At 43.2% G+C, this 17,459-nt stretch overlaps 1 protein-coding gene across 2 annotated transcripts in view; it reads left to right on the forward strand.

The window, feature by feature from the left end:
• The window catches only part of NHEJ1 (non-homologous end joining factor 1), a 113,090-nt gene extending 112,392 nt beyond the window's left edge, over nucleotides 1-698 (forward strand). For both annotated transcript variants that reach the window (XM_060773296.2, XM_060773305.2), the window contains exon 8: nucleotides 277-698. In XM_060773296.2, the coding sequence (XP_060629279.2) occupies nucleotides 277-357 (81 nt within the window). In that variant the 3' untranslated portion in view covers nucleotides 358-698. The remainder of the gene's footprint in view (nucleotides 1-276) is intronic.
• Nucleotides 699-17,459: the final 16,761 nt, after the last annotated feature.

Below are 17,459 nucleotides of genomic sequence, written 5' to 3' on the forward strand. Positions count from 1 at the left end.
AAACAAAACTCCCTGTGTTTTGAGCAGATTTTCCAAATACTATGGGTATATTTTTCATGGGCCAGGCATATGGAAGTGTTCTTTATTCCCTATGCACACTTTTGATTCTTTCTACTTGATCTTCACGTTATCAGAAAACAACCACACATTTGTTGCCTAGAAGGTCAAATGCATAGAGTGAAGATCCAATGACAGCCTGTGGGACTCTAATTGTCTTGGTTTTCTCCTCTTGCTCAATACTTTGATTGATTGACTAATTCTGCCATCTCTTTCCAGGCCCCATCCTCCCAGACGCAGAAGACTCAGCTGCCCACTGCTAAGACCAAAAAGAAGAAAGCAAAAGGGTTGTTTGGCTGATGCAGATGACCTGTTTCACAGCGACAGGATGTTGCTCCAGGAAGATGGAGCTTCGCTGCACAGATGTGTGAATCACTTCGCTGCACAGATGTGTGAATCTGCCCACTTTACCTTTTCTGAAAGGATAGTTGGGGAGTATCCCAGCCTGCCCCATACTTGTCTCCTGCTTACTCTTTCACTTTCAGCACAAAGAAGTTTGAAGGTGATATAGGAAATAATAAGCATGAACAATGGGAGAAGGTCAAAAAATGGAAGTAACTGGAGTGTCCATGCTTATCCCATTGATAAAATAAATTCCTACTTTATTAATGTGTGTAATAAAAGACTTTGGGTACAAGAAATGACTTCTCAGTTCAATATTTTCTTCATATGCCCCACACAGACATCTCACAGCTTTCCTGTAACCCAGTTTGGAATAGAGTTGCCAGTCCCTGCGCTGCCCAGGGCTCTTGCATCCCGCCTGCCCCAGTTTCCCCTCAACATAGCTTTCCTCTCTTTCTTTGTATTCTCTCTGAAATGTTCTTCACAAAGTATTCTGTCAAGAGATGCATGTGGAATAAGGTTAATTTTGCTGATCCAAAAAGAGCCATAGAATGTATAAGTTACCTAGTAGATTTGTTTGCAGAACTCGTTCCAATCATTTCTACCGTTTCTTTTGTGTCGTCCGTTTTTTCGAGAGCACAAAAAGGGAAGCCCCCTCCCTGCACAAAAGCCTCCTCAACATAAAGCCTGCTTTTGTCTGCAGCTGAACTTGCCTCCTTGCCTTGGAAAGAGTGCATGTGTTGTGTGTCTGCAGGTCTAGAGCTCAGCTGTAGGCGCGCTCAGGGCCTGCCTGCACGCCCCGCCACACACACACTTTCAGAGATTGCGTGTATGGCAGGGCATGCAAACAGACCCAGAGAATGCCTTCAGCTGAGCACCTCTAGAGTAAGAGGCACTCAGCTGCAGACACTGGCAGGTGCGCACGCTTTCCAGGGCCTGTCTTCACACCCTGCCAAACACTTCCAAGGTGAGTGCGTGTGTGGAGTGCCATGCAAGCAGGCCTGGAATGCGCACACGTCTGCCAGTGCCTACAGCCAGGAGCGCCTCTTACTCTAGAGTAGAAACAGTAGGTGCCAGGTAAGAAGAAAGGATTACTCAAGGGGAGACAATGGATGGTAAGCCCCCCCCCCCTCCCCATAATGATCCGATATTTGGGGCCCCAAACCATAAACAATCCTCCCAATTTTGGGAAACTTCAAAAAAATGGATCGGGGTCCCCACGAAAGCCGGAACATGAAGCGGGGCAAGGTTTACCCCAAAAACACAACCTTATTATCTAGTGCTATTTGGACTTAGGGTGGCAGCCACCTTGAGTCCCCTCAGGGAGACAGAGCAACCTATAGATAAAGTATTGTTGTTTGTTTTTTTGCTAACCTTTACTCTCTGAGCAAATAATATGCCATGTCATAAATACCTAGTGCCCAGGCATCAGTGTTTGCCAGTTATATTTCTCCTGTCCATTTGGCTGGTAGGATTTTAATTGCTGCTTTAACAATTTGTGTTTTATTGCTGGTTTTAATTGTAATTATTATTTTTGGGGATCTGTTTGTTTGTTGGGCATTGACTTGTTTTTGATTGTGAGGCTACCGAGTCCCCTTTGGGATGAAAAGGGCGGGCTACAAGTATGGGAAATAAATAGGATCTGTTGATTTACACGGCTTTGCTAACAACACCCTTCCTAATCATAGAGCTCTTTGCTGCATATAAGCCCTCATGTCAAGTAAAGTAGAGTCCTCTCTCTGCCCTGAATTTCATTCCACTCTGGGATCCTCATTACGCTACAGAATGTATCACGGCTTCAGTTTTTCTCTAGCGTACATTTTATCATTTGGTACTTTATGAACGCCTCGGTTTGCCAGACCTTCAGAATGTTTAGATTCATGGTTAAGAAAGCAAAACCATGCTTACTAGACATAAACTGGCAACATTCAGGGGCCACTTAACTGTAACTGCAGAGAATGCATCTGCCCCTTGTACCTGCTTCAAGAATCCAAAGCCAAATAAAGAACGTCGGCTCTTGACCAAAGGAATTGCATGCTGTCATTGCAGTTGGAAAACCACATCCTAAGGCAAAAAAACCCAAAAGCGGCTTCTATGACAAGTGATGCTAAGGCTCTCCCTATCCCTCAAACGCTGCCCTGCCCACTTTGGCTGACAGTCAAATGTCGAGGCTGCCCTGCTAAGCCACTCCCAGTAGCCACAGAACCATTCACCATGAAATTAACTCCTCTTACTTCAGAGAGGGAACCGACTGAGAAGATTCCTTCCCTTTTCCTGTCCAGTTCGACTGGAATAGAACAACTCTGCTGCTTGCTAACAACAGTCCAGCACAAAGAAATCAAAGACATCTATCATGAAATTCTAGATTTGCGTTGTAGATTTTTCGGGCTATATGACCATGTTCTAGAATCATTCTGTCCTGACATTTCGTCTGCATTTATGGCAGCCATCCTCAGAGGTTGTGAGGTCTGTTGGAAAAACCTCTGAGGATGCCTGCCATAGATGCAGGTGAAATGTCAGGAGAGAATGCTTCTAAAACATGGCCATACAACCCGAAAAACCTACAACAACCCAGTGATTCCTGCCATGAAAGCCTTTGACAAAATTCAAGATTTATCTTTACATATTTTCTTTTTTATCCTAACATGTTGTGGGTTGTCGGTCCTAATTGAGCTAAGCATGTCACTGAGGGAAGGGCAAAATGGTACACTTGAATTTGCTGTATTGACCAACAAATCATAAGTCTTACTCTATGTCATTGCAGAGCAGGACAGAATTGAAACAAAGCATTCTGAATCACCTGAAGTGAATTACTTCTCAGCAGAGACGTACCTATGGGAGCACTTGTTTTACACAAGATCCCAAGTAAATTCCTATCATCTCCGGACAGATCTGGAGAAAAACAATCCAAAACTCAAAACAGTCACCAGACAGTATTAATGATTAAACACACGCAGCTCCTCTGACTTAGTATGAGGCAGTTTCCTATGTTCAGTCTTGTTACTTTAAGGCTGCTTCTCTGAACCAGTTTCACCAGCCAGTTACTGTAATCCTACAATTTCCAAATATATCTACACACATACCTCTGGTTTCTTCCCAACCAAGTTACTTGCAGTGGAATTTCAAGTTTTGTACTCTTCCTGGAACAGCTCCACCTCCCTGTTTTCAAAAAGAGAATCGGCAGCTAGGTTTTCACAATACAATATTTGTATCCTTGGCCCATTGACCTAATTGTTCTTGGCAGAAATATCTTAACCATTGTACTTGGGCAGATCATTTGCTAAGTAATCCTTTCAACAAAAAAAGTTTAGCTACTACATATTTTTAAAACATGCTTTATAGATTGTAAACACATGGTCTGACCACATTGATAGTTTTGATGCATGTTTCAGAACCTTAAGTTTTGGGCTGTGTCACAATAGAAGTTTAGGAATACTGAGAAATTTGACAACAAATGTAACAAACTGCATTTCCGTGTTTTCCCCTATTAGAGGAGGACAGAAATATATTGACTTTAGCAACTTGAACTTCACAGCACCCAACACTTCTCCAAGGCTTTACATATCACCGAAATTTGATACTTTTCCATAACCTGCAATTGTCCTCTGCTGCTGCTGCTGCTGCTGCTGCTGCTTCTTCTTCTTCTTCTTCTTCTTCTTCTTCTTCTTCTTCTTCTTCTTCTTCTTCTTCTTCTTCTTCTTCTTCTTCTTAGATATATAACAATATTAGTACAGAGCAAACAAGATTATTGTGCTAGTTTTTGTGTTTGATCACACGTCAGGCACTTCCCAAGTGTCTAGGACTGTGTGATATATCAGGGAATAATGTGTGCAAATCTGAGTAGAGTGGTCTTTTGCAGCTGATAGATAGTAATTTTGTCAGCGCCAATTCTTTTTAAGTGCAGGCCAAGGTCTTTAGGCACTGCACCCAGTGTGTCGATTACCATTGGGACCACCTTAACTGGCTTGTGCCAGAGTCTTTGCAGTTGCTTCTCGTCAGTTCTGCTGCTGCAGAATTGACAGTTGCAACATCGATGATCCATATTATTATTATTATGTTTATTTATATTCCACTTTTTCTCTCCATACAGAGACTCAAAGCGGCTCACAACTAAAAGCATTGTAATGTAACTTACATTATACAACATACAAGTATTAAAACAGTATTAATCATCATTAAAAGCCTGCCTCAATAATTTATCTTTTAAAAAAGCTTTCTAGACACATGCAGGCCGCCACCAGCAAAATCTCTGATGAGTACAAAGGAGCTGGCTATATTTGCTGTTTGACAATGCGGTTTGAGAGCTGTACCATACATAGTTTTGTTTTCTCCTGTCCCAGCAACCTATTGAAAAGTCTAATTCTTGGAGAAATATATTTTTCAATGTATAGTTCTATATGTAAATATACTTCATTTATGCTTACTGAAAGTCATCTTAAGGCTTGCAATCCTGTGTCTTTCAGTCTTGATGCCTTATTTGATTTTTTTCTCCCCAAACTCCCATTTTTCTCTCTACCCCTTGCATTCTAGAACCCTTATATGGCTTCAGTTTCCCTGACTTTCCGGGTATTTCGCTGGCCCTTGATGTGTACAGGAAGACCAGTCCTGAAGAGCTGGATCCCATTGGCCCCCGTTTTCCCCACAGGGTGTTTCTCCATGAAGCTCGGGTTCTGTACTGTAAACTCATCCAGTACAGAAAGCCCCAATCTCCGTCAGCCAGGGATGGAGTGGCCTGTTATTCTCACCTTTCTCTTTAACGTGTTGTAATGAGGGAAACAAAAACATCCCACCTCAGTCCTTCCCGCTTGCTGTTTGTGTAGGGGATGAAAAGGCCTTTGCACGGCTCGGCCCGTCTGTCCCAAAGCCAAGGAAAGAGCAAGGCTGCTGCCTTTTATATTTCCTCTGCCAGAATCACATGTGGCGGAGTGGGCCTTAGGAAGAGAGAGCCAAGGGTCGGGAGCCATGGGCCCTTCTGACTACCCCACTATCCATTTGAAACCTGTTTATGAGTAATGTACAATATCTTCACTACTGTATTTCTTCAACGTTCAATGCCTCTTCAGTGATACTATTGATTGTATGACAAACACTAATTTCAGTACTAGCAACAGAAAAAAACTTATTTTTATATAACAACAACAACATTTTATTTATACCCTGCTCTGAGTACCCCAAGGGGACTCAGAGCGGATCACAACATATACAGATAGGCAAACGTTCAATGCCTTTAATACAGTGGAATAACAATGACATACAAATACACAGAACAAAGGTCAAGGCTTCCCCTTTCATCTCCGGCTTTCTGGAGGCCATGCTAAACTCTGGCCATGGGGAGGCCCTCTTGTTCGATGTCCAAGCCGAGGAGCCTGTTGTCCTTAGATTCACCAGTTCAACTTTTTATAAGAAAGCACATACATTCTAAGATATGTCAAATTTGTAGATTTTTTTTTTCATGTCAGGAGCAACCGCAAGTCGCTTCTGGTGTGAGAGAACTGGCCGTCTGCAAGTACATTGCCCAGGGGTTGCCCGGATGTTTTGATGTTTTTAGAGATATTTATGTGGGGAATAGTGTGTCTTAGAATTTAAAAAATGCAGTATTTGGATCAATGTTCAGTACCATATGAGTCTATCTATGTAGGTCTGGCTGGGCCATGTAGCTCACTGGGCTTGTGAGATGAACCAGGAAAGAACACCATTGGACTAAATATTGTTTGATTTAATTCTTGAATCAGCTCAAAGCAGGGCATAAATCTTCTCCTCTTCCCCTTATCCCCCTTCCCCACTCTGTGAGTTAGATAAGGCTGATGCAGAATCTTGAGCTGATAGTGAATTGTGAGAGTGGGGACTATTGACAGGCTTAGCAAACCAGTAGTAGGATGCACAATGATGCACTGCTGGTTTGCTTGTTTCATATGATACAACTCCTAAGATAATAATGCACTTCATTAAATCCTTCTCTCTATGTTCTCAGCTTGCAAGATTTGAATAGCATCGCCTGGTTTCAGAAAGATTGCCTTTGTCCATTGTGGTGTCTTATGATGTTTCCATGCTCGCCATTCCTGCCTCTTTCCTTAAAACTTTTAATTTTCAAACCAATTGCAGTACCTTGAGAATTTGGAATAGGGATGAGGATTGGGGAAGGACAATTGTGACTACAGAAGTGTCAAAATCTTCAAAGCCAAACAGTTCGTCTCTGTGTCTAAACTGATAGCCACAGACAAGCTACTTGAGGTCCAGTTATAGTAAACGAAAAAGGTGTTCATTATGATTGGAACCAAATGGGATGATGCAAGGGAAAGAAAATTACTGCATAGCCAAACAAATTGTAAATGCAGTTTCAAGCCTGTCTTAAACTATTTCTGCTGTGTTGATCCATGTAGTACAGAGTCTCCCTTTCATTAGAAAGGTGTGTACCTAGCACCTATCCAGATGAGAGAACCCCAGGTTCCTTTCTCTATTTCTCTGTATACTCAGAACACTTTGCCCTACCATTTGTGCTATGGCTATGGAATCTTTTTCTTTCCACTGCTCTGCATATTTTTAAGTAACTGGACTTATTTTACCACATCTGAATGTACAGAAAAGGGAATGAATTACCGGGAATAGAATAATTATGTAAGATTTTAGCACTGGACTATAACTCTGCAGGTCAGGGAATGAATCCACACTCACTGGGTGACTTTGGGCAAGTCAGCCTCAGAGGAATGCAAAGGCAAATCCCTCTGAAAAAAATGCCACTAAAATTATGGTATAGTCTCACCTAGTTCATTATTTTATTTATCATTTCAGGAGCGAATCAGAAGTACAGTTGTACTGTATTTTAAAAACACATTTTAAAAAAAAAACCTTGGCATTATACTAAATGTCCTTTGACCAGTAGCTGGCCGTTTGTGTTTTTGGTGTTGCTGTAAGGAGGGCCTCCATTGTGCATGTGGCAAGGCTAAGATATTGTAATAGGTGGTCTGTGGTCTGCTCTTCTCCACACTCACATGTCGTGGACTCCACTTTGTAGCCCCATTTCTTAAGGTTGGCTCTACATCTCGTTGTGCCAGAGGGCAGTCTGTTCAGTGCCTTCCAAGTCACCCTGTCTTCTGTGTGCCCAGGAGGGAGTCTCTCATTTGGTATCAGCCATTGGTTTAGGTCTAGGTTTTATCCTGCCACATTTGGACTCTCGCTTGCTGAGTGTTCATGCGAGTATCTCTGTAGATCTTCAAAAACTATTTCTTGATTTAAGGTGTTGGCATGCTGGCTGATATCCAAACAGGGGATGGGCCGGAGATGTTGCTACCTTGGTCCTTTCACTATTGGCTGCTACTTCTTGGTGGATGGTGGTGCAATACCATCTAAACAGTGTAATTTCTCCAGCAGTGTAGAGTGCAGACATCCTGTGATAATGTGGCATATCTCATTAAAAGCCACATCCAGTGTGTTAGCGTGGTTCCACACTGGGCATGCATACTCAGCAGCAGAGTAGCAAAGCGCAAGGCCAGATGTCTTCACTGTAATTAGTTCATAGTAATTCTGAAATGAGGGCACACAGCAGCAGCAACAGAAGCTAGCAATCTTTGGGAAAACGTGGTTGTTCCAGTGTGCCTTCCCAGAATAAGGAACTCCTAGCATTATGTCCCAATGCACTTTATCAGAGATCTAGGATATCTGCATGCCCACCCCCCTCCAAACACTCCTCCTGGTCACGCCCAGCACTTTTTAATTTTAATTATTACATTTGGCCCTGCCATTGTTTTTAATTGTGTCATTGTGTGTTGTTAATGTTATTGCTCTGTTTTTTTGAGTTATTTTGTTGCTGTTGTTGTTATTGTTTTTACTGTTGTATTTGGGCTCGGCCTCATGTCAGCCGCACCAAGTCCTTCGGGAGATGGTAGCGGGGTACAAATAAAGGTGGATTATTATTATTATTATTATTATTATTATTATTATTATTATTATTATAAGCTGAATGGGCATCTTTCAGTTAATTGTCTGTTCCTGCATGGCAGAAAGTAAACTTCATAGCCCTTAAGGGTCCTCTAAGATGCTATTTTTTATACACTGCTATTTGTATTTGAGCTGTTCGGTCCTAGGACACTGCACTAGAATGAAAGGATTTTACATAACCAGAAAATGGATTTTATTCTCTGACATTTTGTTTTTTCCAATCACTAGGTAAAGCCACTTCATTTGGTGTCTACTGGTTTTAGTCCAATGTACCTGTAATTCTATGAATATAACAATTATTCAGCTTCTCATTGTTTTCCATTGGTAAAGGAATATGGATCCTGTAGTTTTCCAAACTACTATTGACTGTGATATGTAAACAAGATAAACTTTGCAAGAACTGTTCTGACAGATTCCATCAGAGCTCCTTGGCAACTGTTTGGCTCTTCTGAATGTTAAGGTAGGCAAGATAAAAGTTCGCAAGAAGCCAGATAACAGTTATGTTGCCAGTAGGCTACAGCCAAAACAAGTTTACTGCTCAGCCTTGAAATATTCCACTAAGGAGTACCTTGGTGCTTTTGCCTTTAACATATGATTGTTAAGCAGCTGAATATATGCAAGTCCCTGACCTAATTTTATAGACTGGGTCACGTTTTGGATTTGGGGATTAGATTATGGTGACTGTTGGAACAAGGATTTCTAGGTCTGAGGAGAGGGAATTTTCTAGTTCTTACTCGCATGGTTTGTCTAAGGAATATGAGGAGTGAAGCTTAAGCTCCCGTCTTATCTTAAATGGATAAAAAATTATACACCACAAACAACATATTAGTGATGCTTCCCATTGGACAAACAAACACCCTGGAAGATACCCTTCCACCTCAGAAAATATAGGTATTCAGTCAGGATGTGATATGTTTGTCCAGACTAACAATCTGCTTTCTTGCAACATCATCTAATGCCAGGGAGTCTAGATCTGAGCAAAGCTTCTTAGCTTAATGCTCAATTCTCAGATGTGGAGGACATTCTCCCTTGTGCTCTTTTCCAGGTATTTTTTAAAAAAAATTTATCAAGTCCAAACGGGTAAGACAAGACATAAAAGAGGCATAGAGAGCACCTGTTATACTTTAAGACTGTAGTCCAAAAGATAACTTTTAGTATGCAACATGGTTTCTGAGGCAGTGATAGAGCAGATAGTCAAACTGAAGAAAGTCTGAAGATGAATCCTTCACATTTCAAAACAGGCCAGGAAACAATTCATTTCCAAAAACCAGAGTGCTTTTACCAGTACAATAGAGTCTCGCTTATCCAACCTTCACTCCTCCAGCGTTCTGTATTATCCAACGCAGTCTGCCTCCTGCCTGGATCCACAGCTGTTTCAATACATTGCAATATGTTGATGCTAAATTCATAAATGCAGTAATTACTACATAACATTACCGTGTATTGAACTGCTTTTTCTGTCGATTTGTTATAAAACATGATGTTTTGGTGCTTAATTTGTAAAATCATAATGTAATTTGATGTTTAATAAGCTTTTCCTTAATCCCTCCTTATTAACCAACATTTTTGCTTATCCAACGTTCTGCCGGCCCATTTATGTTGGGTAAGTGAGACTCTACTATATTTATTTATCGTGTCAATAGCAAATTGAGGGTACAGTTATAATATATTTAAAAACACAAAGTTTAAAAAACTTGACATTATGCTTAATGTCCTTTGACCAGAAGCTGGCCACTTGGAGTGCCTTTGGTGTTGCTGTGAGAAGGTCCTCCATTGTGCATGTGGCAGGGCTCAGACTGCATTGTACTAAGTGGTCTGTGGTTTGCTCTTCTCCGCACTCACATGTTGTGGACTCCACTTTGTAGCCCCATTTCTTAAGGTTGGCTCTGCATCTCAGGGTGCCAGAGCACAGCCTGTTCAGCACCTTTCAGGTCACCCAATCTTCTGTGTGATCAGAAGGGAGTCTCTCATCTGGAATCAGCCACTGATTGAGGTTCCGGGTTTTAGCCTGTCACTTTTGGACTCTCGCTTGCTGATGTGTTGCTACGTGTGTCTCTGTAGAAGCTATTTCTTAATTTAAGATGCTGGCTGGTATCCAAATAGAGATGGTCTGGAGATGTCAATGCTTTAGTCCTTTCCTTACAGGCCGCTACTTTCTCCAGCGGTGTTGGGCGCAGGCATCCTGTGATAAAGCGGTGTATCTTATTAAGAGCCACATCTACTGTTATAGCATGGACAGATGTATTACATACTGGGCATGTGTATTCAGCAGCAGAGTAGCAAAGCACAAGAGCAGATGTCTTCACTGTGTCTGGTTGTGATCCCCAGGTTGTGCCAGTCAGTTTTTGTATGATATTATTTCTAGCACCCACTTTTTGTTTGGTATTCAGGCAGTGCTTCTTGTAGGTTAGAGAACAGTCCAAGGTAACTCCCAGGTATTTGGGTGTGCTGCAATGCTCCAGTGGGATTCCTTTCCAGGTAATCCTCAGAGCTTGAGATGCTTGTCTGTTCTTAAGATGAAAAGGATATGTCTGTGTTTTAGATGCATTAGGAATCAGCTGGTTTACCAGTAACTATAGATGAGAAGTCAAAAGATAAATGAGTGAGTTTTAGGAGCAATTAAACCTCCTCACTAGAAGAAAAGATGACAAAACTGAGACTGTCATACTGTAGACATATGAGACAATGACTCATTGGGGGGGGGGGGGGGGTGGAACAAAACTAAGTGCTTGGTAAAACAGAAGGCAGTCATAAATGAGGGAGACCACACTAAAGGTGGAGGATCAATTAACGATACCATAGTTCACGAGACCTGAGAAGGCAGTTGATGGTTGAAAGCTCTTCAAGGTTTTTCATTCATAAGGTCATCAAAGCTGGAGTCAACTTGATGGCAAATAATAAGAAATAAACCCAAAGTCTCTGCAAATGGCCAGTTCAGGTGGCTGGCAAGAGCTTTCGATCTCCTAGCAAGACACAGACAACAAGAGTAAGAGGGAACAGGGTCAAGCAAAAAATATGTTAATAGAGACAGGAAAGTGGCTCACACATACTGCCAGCACATTGTTTTCCCCAACCAAAGAAAGTTTGAAAACAATGGCAAACTAATGATATAAGGAAGACTTCCTGATATGCATAGGATGAGATTGTCATTTTTCATACTGAATGCTGCTCTACATAAAAAAAGATAGCAAACTTTTTATATATAAGACAAACACTGGATTGAAAGTTATTATAAAACATGAATGGGGAACATATGGTTCTCTAGATACTAAATTGCAACTGCCATCATTCCTCGCCATTAGCTAAACTGACTAAAGCTGATAGGAACAGCAACTAAATAATATTTAGAGAGTGTAAGCAGATCAATAAGAGGAATATTAAAAAGATTCTGGGTATGTATTTCTATCTGAAAGGTTTCTTTATTTCTTCCAGTAAATAGGAATGATCTCCTCTTTGGCTTAGGTTAAGGAGGTTGTGGTAGTGCTCTTTTCAACAAAGTGTGATTGATTTGTTATCCTTCAGAAGGTTAGTTCCATCTGATGAGGGTAGAGGGTGTATGCCATGATTTCTTGGTCCATAGATGACCTTTGTGGCATTAAAGAATGCCCATGCATCATGGACATAGGCAAGGTGTTAGATTTCTTGAACCTTTTTTATCCACCAGATGTTCTTGAGTTCTCTGGTCCTTCTTTGGACCTCAGTTTTTGGACTGGCATAGATCTTTTTCTTAGCAGCACAATTGGTGTCTCTCTGCCATGTTTACAAGGCTTTCCTTTTCTTATCAATTAACCGGGAGTGCTTCCATGATGTTTTAAGCTTGTTTTTCTGGAGGAAGAGTATGTTTGTGATGACAAGCTTGTGTTCCGCTCATTTGGTGAGAAGCAGGATGCCATTCAGGTTGCTTTTTCCAACCCCATCTGTTCCTATGGTCCCTGGCCACAGGTCGAAGTCTCGTCCATCTCTCTCATTAAAGTCTCCTAAAGGATGATTTTGTCCTTAAGTATTTCCGATAGGATGGTGTCCAGCTGACAATATTTTTTTCCCTTTATGTCTTCATCAGCATCTAGTGTTGGTGTATAGGCACTTATTATGATTACCTGTTGGTTTTTGGCAAGGTTTATTTGGAAGGTTGAGAGTCGTTCGTTAATGCCTGGCAGTGCCATCAGTGTCGCCCATGGGTTCTCTGAAGTGGCAAGCAGCAGACTCGGAGAAGAGGAGGCTGCTGCCGAGTGGGGACAATCTGCCCACTCAGCAGCGGCCTCCTCTTCACCCAGTCTGCTGCTCGCCACCTCAGAGGCCCCTTGGGCTCCATTGCACAACACTGCCAGGCCTCAGCCCAGCCTGGCAGTACAATCAATGGTGTCCATGGGGCCTCCAAGGCGGGGAGCAGCAGACTCTGCGAAGAGGACGAGGCTGCTGCCGAGTGGGCGGAGCGTCCCTACTTCGTGGATTTTCACTTATCACGGGTGGTCTTGGAATGGATCACCCGTGATAAGTGAGGGAGCACTGTAGTCCCTTTCAGAAGGTGTAGCCTCCTTTTTCTTTCTTCAGCAGTCTCTCTCCTGCTCTTCTGAAGTGCTACTATGTTGATATTAAAGCATCCCAGCTCTCTTGCAATAATAGTAGTCCTGCATTCAGAGAATTCACTGTCTTTAATGCTATGTTACCATGGGAATTGTGGTTTTACAAAGTCTATAACCTTCTCTGCAAAAGAGTGCTGGTACCTCGCCAAACTATAAATTCAAGGAATCCATAGCATTGAGCCACAGCAGTACAAGTGGTGTCAAACTGCATTCATTCTTCAGTGTGGATGCAAACTATTTACTTAGACTAGAGGCAAATACTTTTTCCTCTTTGTCACCTTCCAATGGAAGGATATTTGAAAGCAGGATCTTTGTCATTCTACTCTTACCTTTGGTCCAACATGTTTGGCAGGCTATATATATATATATATTCCAAAACACTGCACAACCTGTTTACTCAGCGAAGCCAGTGGGACAGTTCATGCTCATAGACCGCAAAGCCTTCCTTGAATTGCTTCATCCTCTCCTTAAATCCATTACCTGCCCCAGTCTGAATGTGTCCTAATGCTGTCATTCCATGCAGGCAGAGTGGGCGTGTGCTCCATCTGCAGAACACGTTCCCTGACCACTGTATGTCCCTGCCCAAGTGGCACACTCCAGGCAAGCATCTGCATTTGCCATTAAAGGCCATCATTAGCAAAAGGAAAGGCACAAGTCTAGCTCTGAGGGGCCCAGCATTCCTGTTCAGAGGTTGCTCCTGGCTGAGCCACTTTCACCCATAGACACAGCATTTCCTGCTAGGAAATTGGGTTGCAAGGGACACAGGCAATGGTCCCAAACCTGCCATCCCAATTAGGACTTGGAGTGTTGTTGTTAAGATGGAGTTCTTGCTAATATATTTAGGCTTCAGACAGGAACACAGGAAGTTGTCTTAACCAGGGTCAGGGCATCATCAATTGTGCCAAGGACTCTCTTGTTACCTCTGTGTTTAGGTTCAACCCCCACAGTGTCTGGAAGAGAAATGGATTTTCCAAGTAATAATTAATTATTATGAGATATACCTGTTCCAATCCAAAGTAACACGGTTCTTTTCAAACTACAGTTACACGTACTGTAAGTCCTTGGTATCTGCTGGGGTTTGCTTCCACTGGCCCCTTCACATGGGTACCAAAATTAATCGATCCAAGCCAAATTATATACAATGGCATAGTAAAGTATGTGTTATTTAGATAATTTTAAATGCATATATTTCCAAGCCATGGATAGTTGAATCCATGAATACAGATGGATATGGAGAGTCAACTATACTTTTTCCATTTTTGGTTTGTTCTATGAAATTTGAATTTAAGGGTGGTACTGACAGGAGTCTTTAGATATAACAACAACAACAACAACAACATACTTTATTTCTATTCCGCCCTTCTCCCCCAGGGGACTCACAGTATATATAGCAGACATAGGCAAACATTCAATGCCTTACAATCACATACAATGAAACACACAAACACAGGCTTCTCCTTTCACTTCCGGCTACTGGAGGTGGTGCTCATCTCTGGCTCTAGGGGAGGTGCTTTTTCTCAATTTCCAAGCCGAGGAGCCTGCGTTGTCACCTCCTGGTTGAGTGGCTTGCAAGACTGCTTGGAGCATCTTTTTGCATTTTCCTGCTTAAGTGATACCTCTTATCTACTCACATTTGCAGGTTTTTGAACTGCTAGGTTGACAGGAGCTAGGGCTAACAGTGGGAGCTCACCCTGTCCTGCAGATTTGAACTACCAACCTTCAGGTCAGCAGTTCAGCAGCACAAAGGTGTGCCACCGCGGCCATAGGACTGCAACTCCCAGCAACCCTACCCAGCATAGCCAGTGATGACGAATGCTGTGAGGTGGACTTCAACAACATCTGGAGGGATGTAGCTCCTCCACCTTTTGACCCAAACCTGTAGGTTTTCCCAGGTTTTCTGATAAACTTTTCTAAGTTGAGCAAACATCCTGTTACCTGTAGAAATGTTTTATATTTCCCTTTGTGCTTTTAAATCAATGTGTGCATCATGGAAATCTATGGATTACTCAAGAAGAAATGCACATACCACAACATTAGATTGTTCTGATGTATAACCTATATTCTGGACAAGCATCAGGATAGAATGTGGACAAATGGAATAGTGTCTAGCTCACAGAGAGATCAGACAAAAGTGTATTTTTTTCACCCAATCTCTTTATAAACAAACTAGATCATATCGGCCCCGTATAATGCATTTTATGGCAGTGTAGATGGGGCCATCAAAGCAGGATTACATTAGGAGGAAGGATGTACGAGCATTGAGGGATGAACCATCAACACCAGTAGTACCTTCAGGGTTGAGAAGGATGGTATATAAATATTGCAAATAATAAATAACAGCTGAAAATATGCAAATGACACCATATTACAAGCAGAAAATGTCAAAGATTGGAGTGTTTATTGATGGAAGAAAGTGCAAATGCAGGTTACAGCTGCATATTAAGAAAACAAAAATGTTGAATGATGAAGCCATCAAAAAATTAAAGCTTTTCTATAACTTGGCTTATTAAAAGATGGAATGTGAAGGAAGAAATGATACTGTTGCCCACTGAAAAGAGAAGCAGGTTCAAAAGTAAAGCAAGCCTGAACTCTACCTAGAAGTCCAAATGACTGAACCAAGGCTGTCATACTGTGAACACATCATGAGACGATATGGCATTGAATATTAAAGCTCATTAGAGCCACTAAGATGGGCCCCCTGGTGGCGCAGTGGGTTAAACCATTGGCTGAGTGGGTAACGGTGGTGGTTAACGCCTCCCTCCGGGAAGGCAAAATTCCAGCGAGCCTAAAACAGGCTATTATAAAACCGCTGTTGAAGAAACCATCACTGGACCCCACTAAATTTGACAACTTTCGGCCTGTTTCCAATCTTCCCTTCTTGGGCAAAGTCATGGAAAGCGTGGTGGCCTCACAACTCCAGGTATTCTTGAGAGACACGGATTATCTGGATCCGGCACAGTCTGGTTTCAGACCGGGACATGGTACCGAGACGGTCTTGGTCGCCTTAGTGGATGATCTGCGCCGGGAGCTAGACAGGGGGAGTGTGTCCCTGTTGGTGCTCCTGGACCTCTCAGCGGCCTTCGATACCGTCGACCACGGTATCCTTCTGGGGCGCCTTGCGGAAATGGGTCTTGGGGGCACTGCTTTGCAGTGGCTCCAGTCATTTCTGGAGGGCCGTACCCAGAAGGTGTTATTGGGGGACTCCTGTTCAACACCACAGCCTTTGACCTGTGGGGTTCCACAGGGCTGTATATTGTCCCCCATGCTGTTTAATATCTACATGAAGCCGCTGGGTGAGATCATCCGGAGTTTCGGGGTGCGGTGTCATCTGTACGCAGATGATGTCCAACTCTGTCACTCCTTTCCACCTGCTACTAAGGAGGCTGTCGAGGTCCTGAACCCGTGCCTGGCCGCTGTAATGGTCTGGATGAGGGCGAACAAACTGAAATTAAATCCAGACAAGACAGAGGTACTCCTGGTCAGTCGCAAGGCCGAGCAGGGTATAGGGTTACAGCCTGTGCTGGATGGGGTCGCACTCCCCTTGAAGGCGCAGGTTCGCAGCTTGGGTGTGATCCTGGATTCATCGTTGAGCCTGGATCCCCAGGTTTCAGCGGTGACCAGGGGAGCATTTGCACAGCTTCGGCTTGTGCGCCAGCTGCGCCCGTACCTTGGGAAGTCTGACTTGGCCACGGTGGTACACGCTCTGGTCACATCCCGCCTTGACTACTGCAACGCTCTCTACGTGGGGCTGCCCTTGAAGACGGCCCGGAAACTTCAGCTAGTCCAGCGCGCGGCAGCCATGTTACTAACAGGAGCAGGACGCAGGGAGCATACAACGCCCTTGCTGTTCCAGCTCCACTGGCTGCCGATCTGCTAACGGGCCCAATTTAAGGTGCTGGTGTTATCCTACAAAGCCCTAAACGGTTCCGGCCCAAAATACCTTTCGGACCGCATCTCGGCCTATGAGCCTACGAGGACCTTGAGATCGTCTGGGGAGGCCCTTCTCTCGATCCCGCCTGCCTCACAGGCACGTCTGGCGGGGACGAGAGAGAGGGCCTTCTCGGTGGTGGCCCCCCGGCTGTGGAACACCCTCCCTGTTGACATCAGACAGGCGCCCTCCCTTATGTCCTTCCGCAGGAGCCTGAAGACATGGCTTTTTGAGAAGGCATTTAATTAAGTGCTACAGTAACTGGAAATGACAACCGGAATGGAATATGACTACGAGACTGATTATGATTCTACGATAAGGCGAAGCGGATCATTTTAGTGTAATTAGATGTTTGTGTAGTAGTGATATGTTGGTTACTGTCATGTTGGCTTTTTGTAAACTGTTTTTTCTATGTGTTGTACACCGCCGCAAGTCGCCCCAGGGCTGAGAGCGGCGGTTAATAAATGCAGCAAATAAATAAATAAATAAATAAACCACTGAGCTGTTGAACTTGCTGGCCAAAAGGTTGGAGGTTTGAATCTGGGGAGTGGGGTGAGCTCCTGCTGTTAGGTCCAGCTTGTGATCTACTCACATGCAAATGTGAGTAGATCAAT

The sequence above is a fragment of the Anolis sagrei genome, chromosome 1, assembly GCF_037176765.1.
Source record: "Anolis sagrei isolate rAnoSag1 chromosome 1, rAnoSag1.mat, whole genome shotgun sequence".
NCBI classification, from domain to species: domain Eukaryota; kingdom Metazoa; phylum Chordata; class Lepidosauria; order Squamata; family Dactyloidae; genus Anolis; species Anolis sagrei.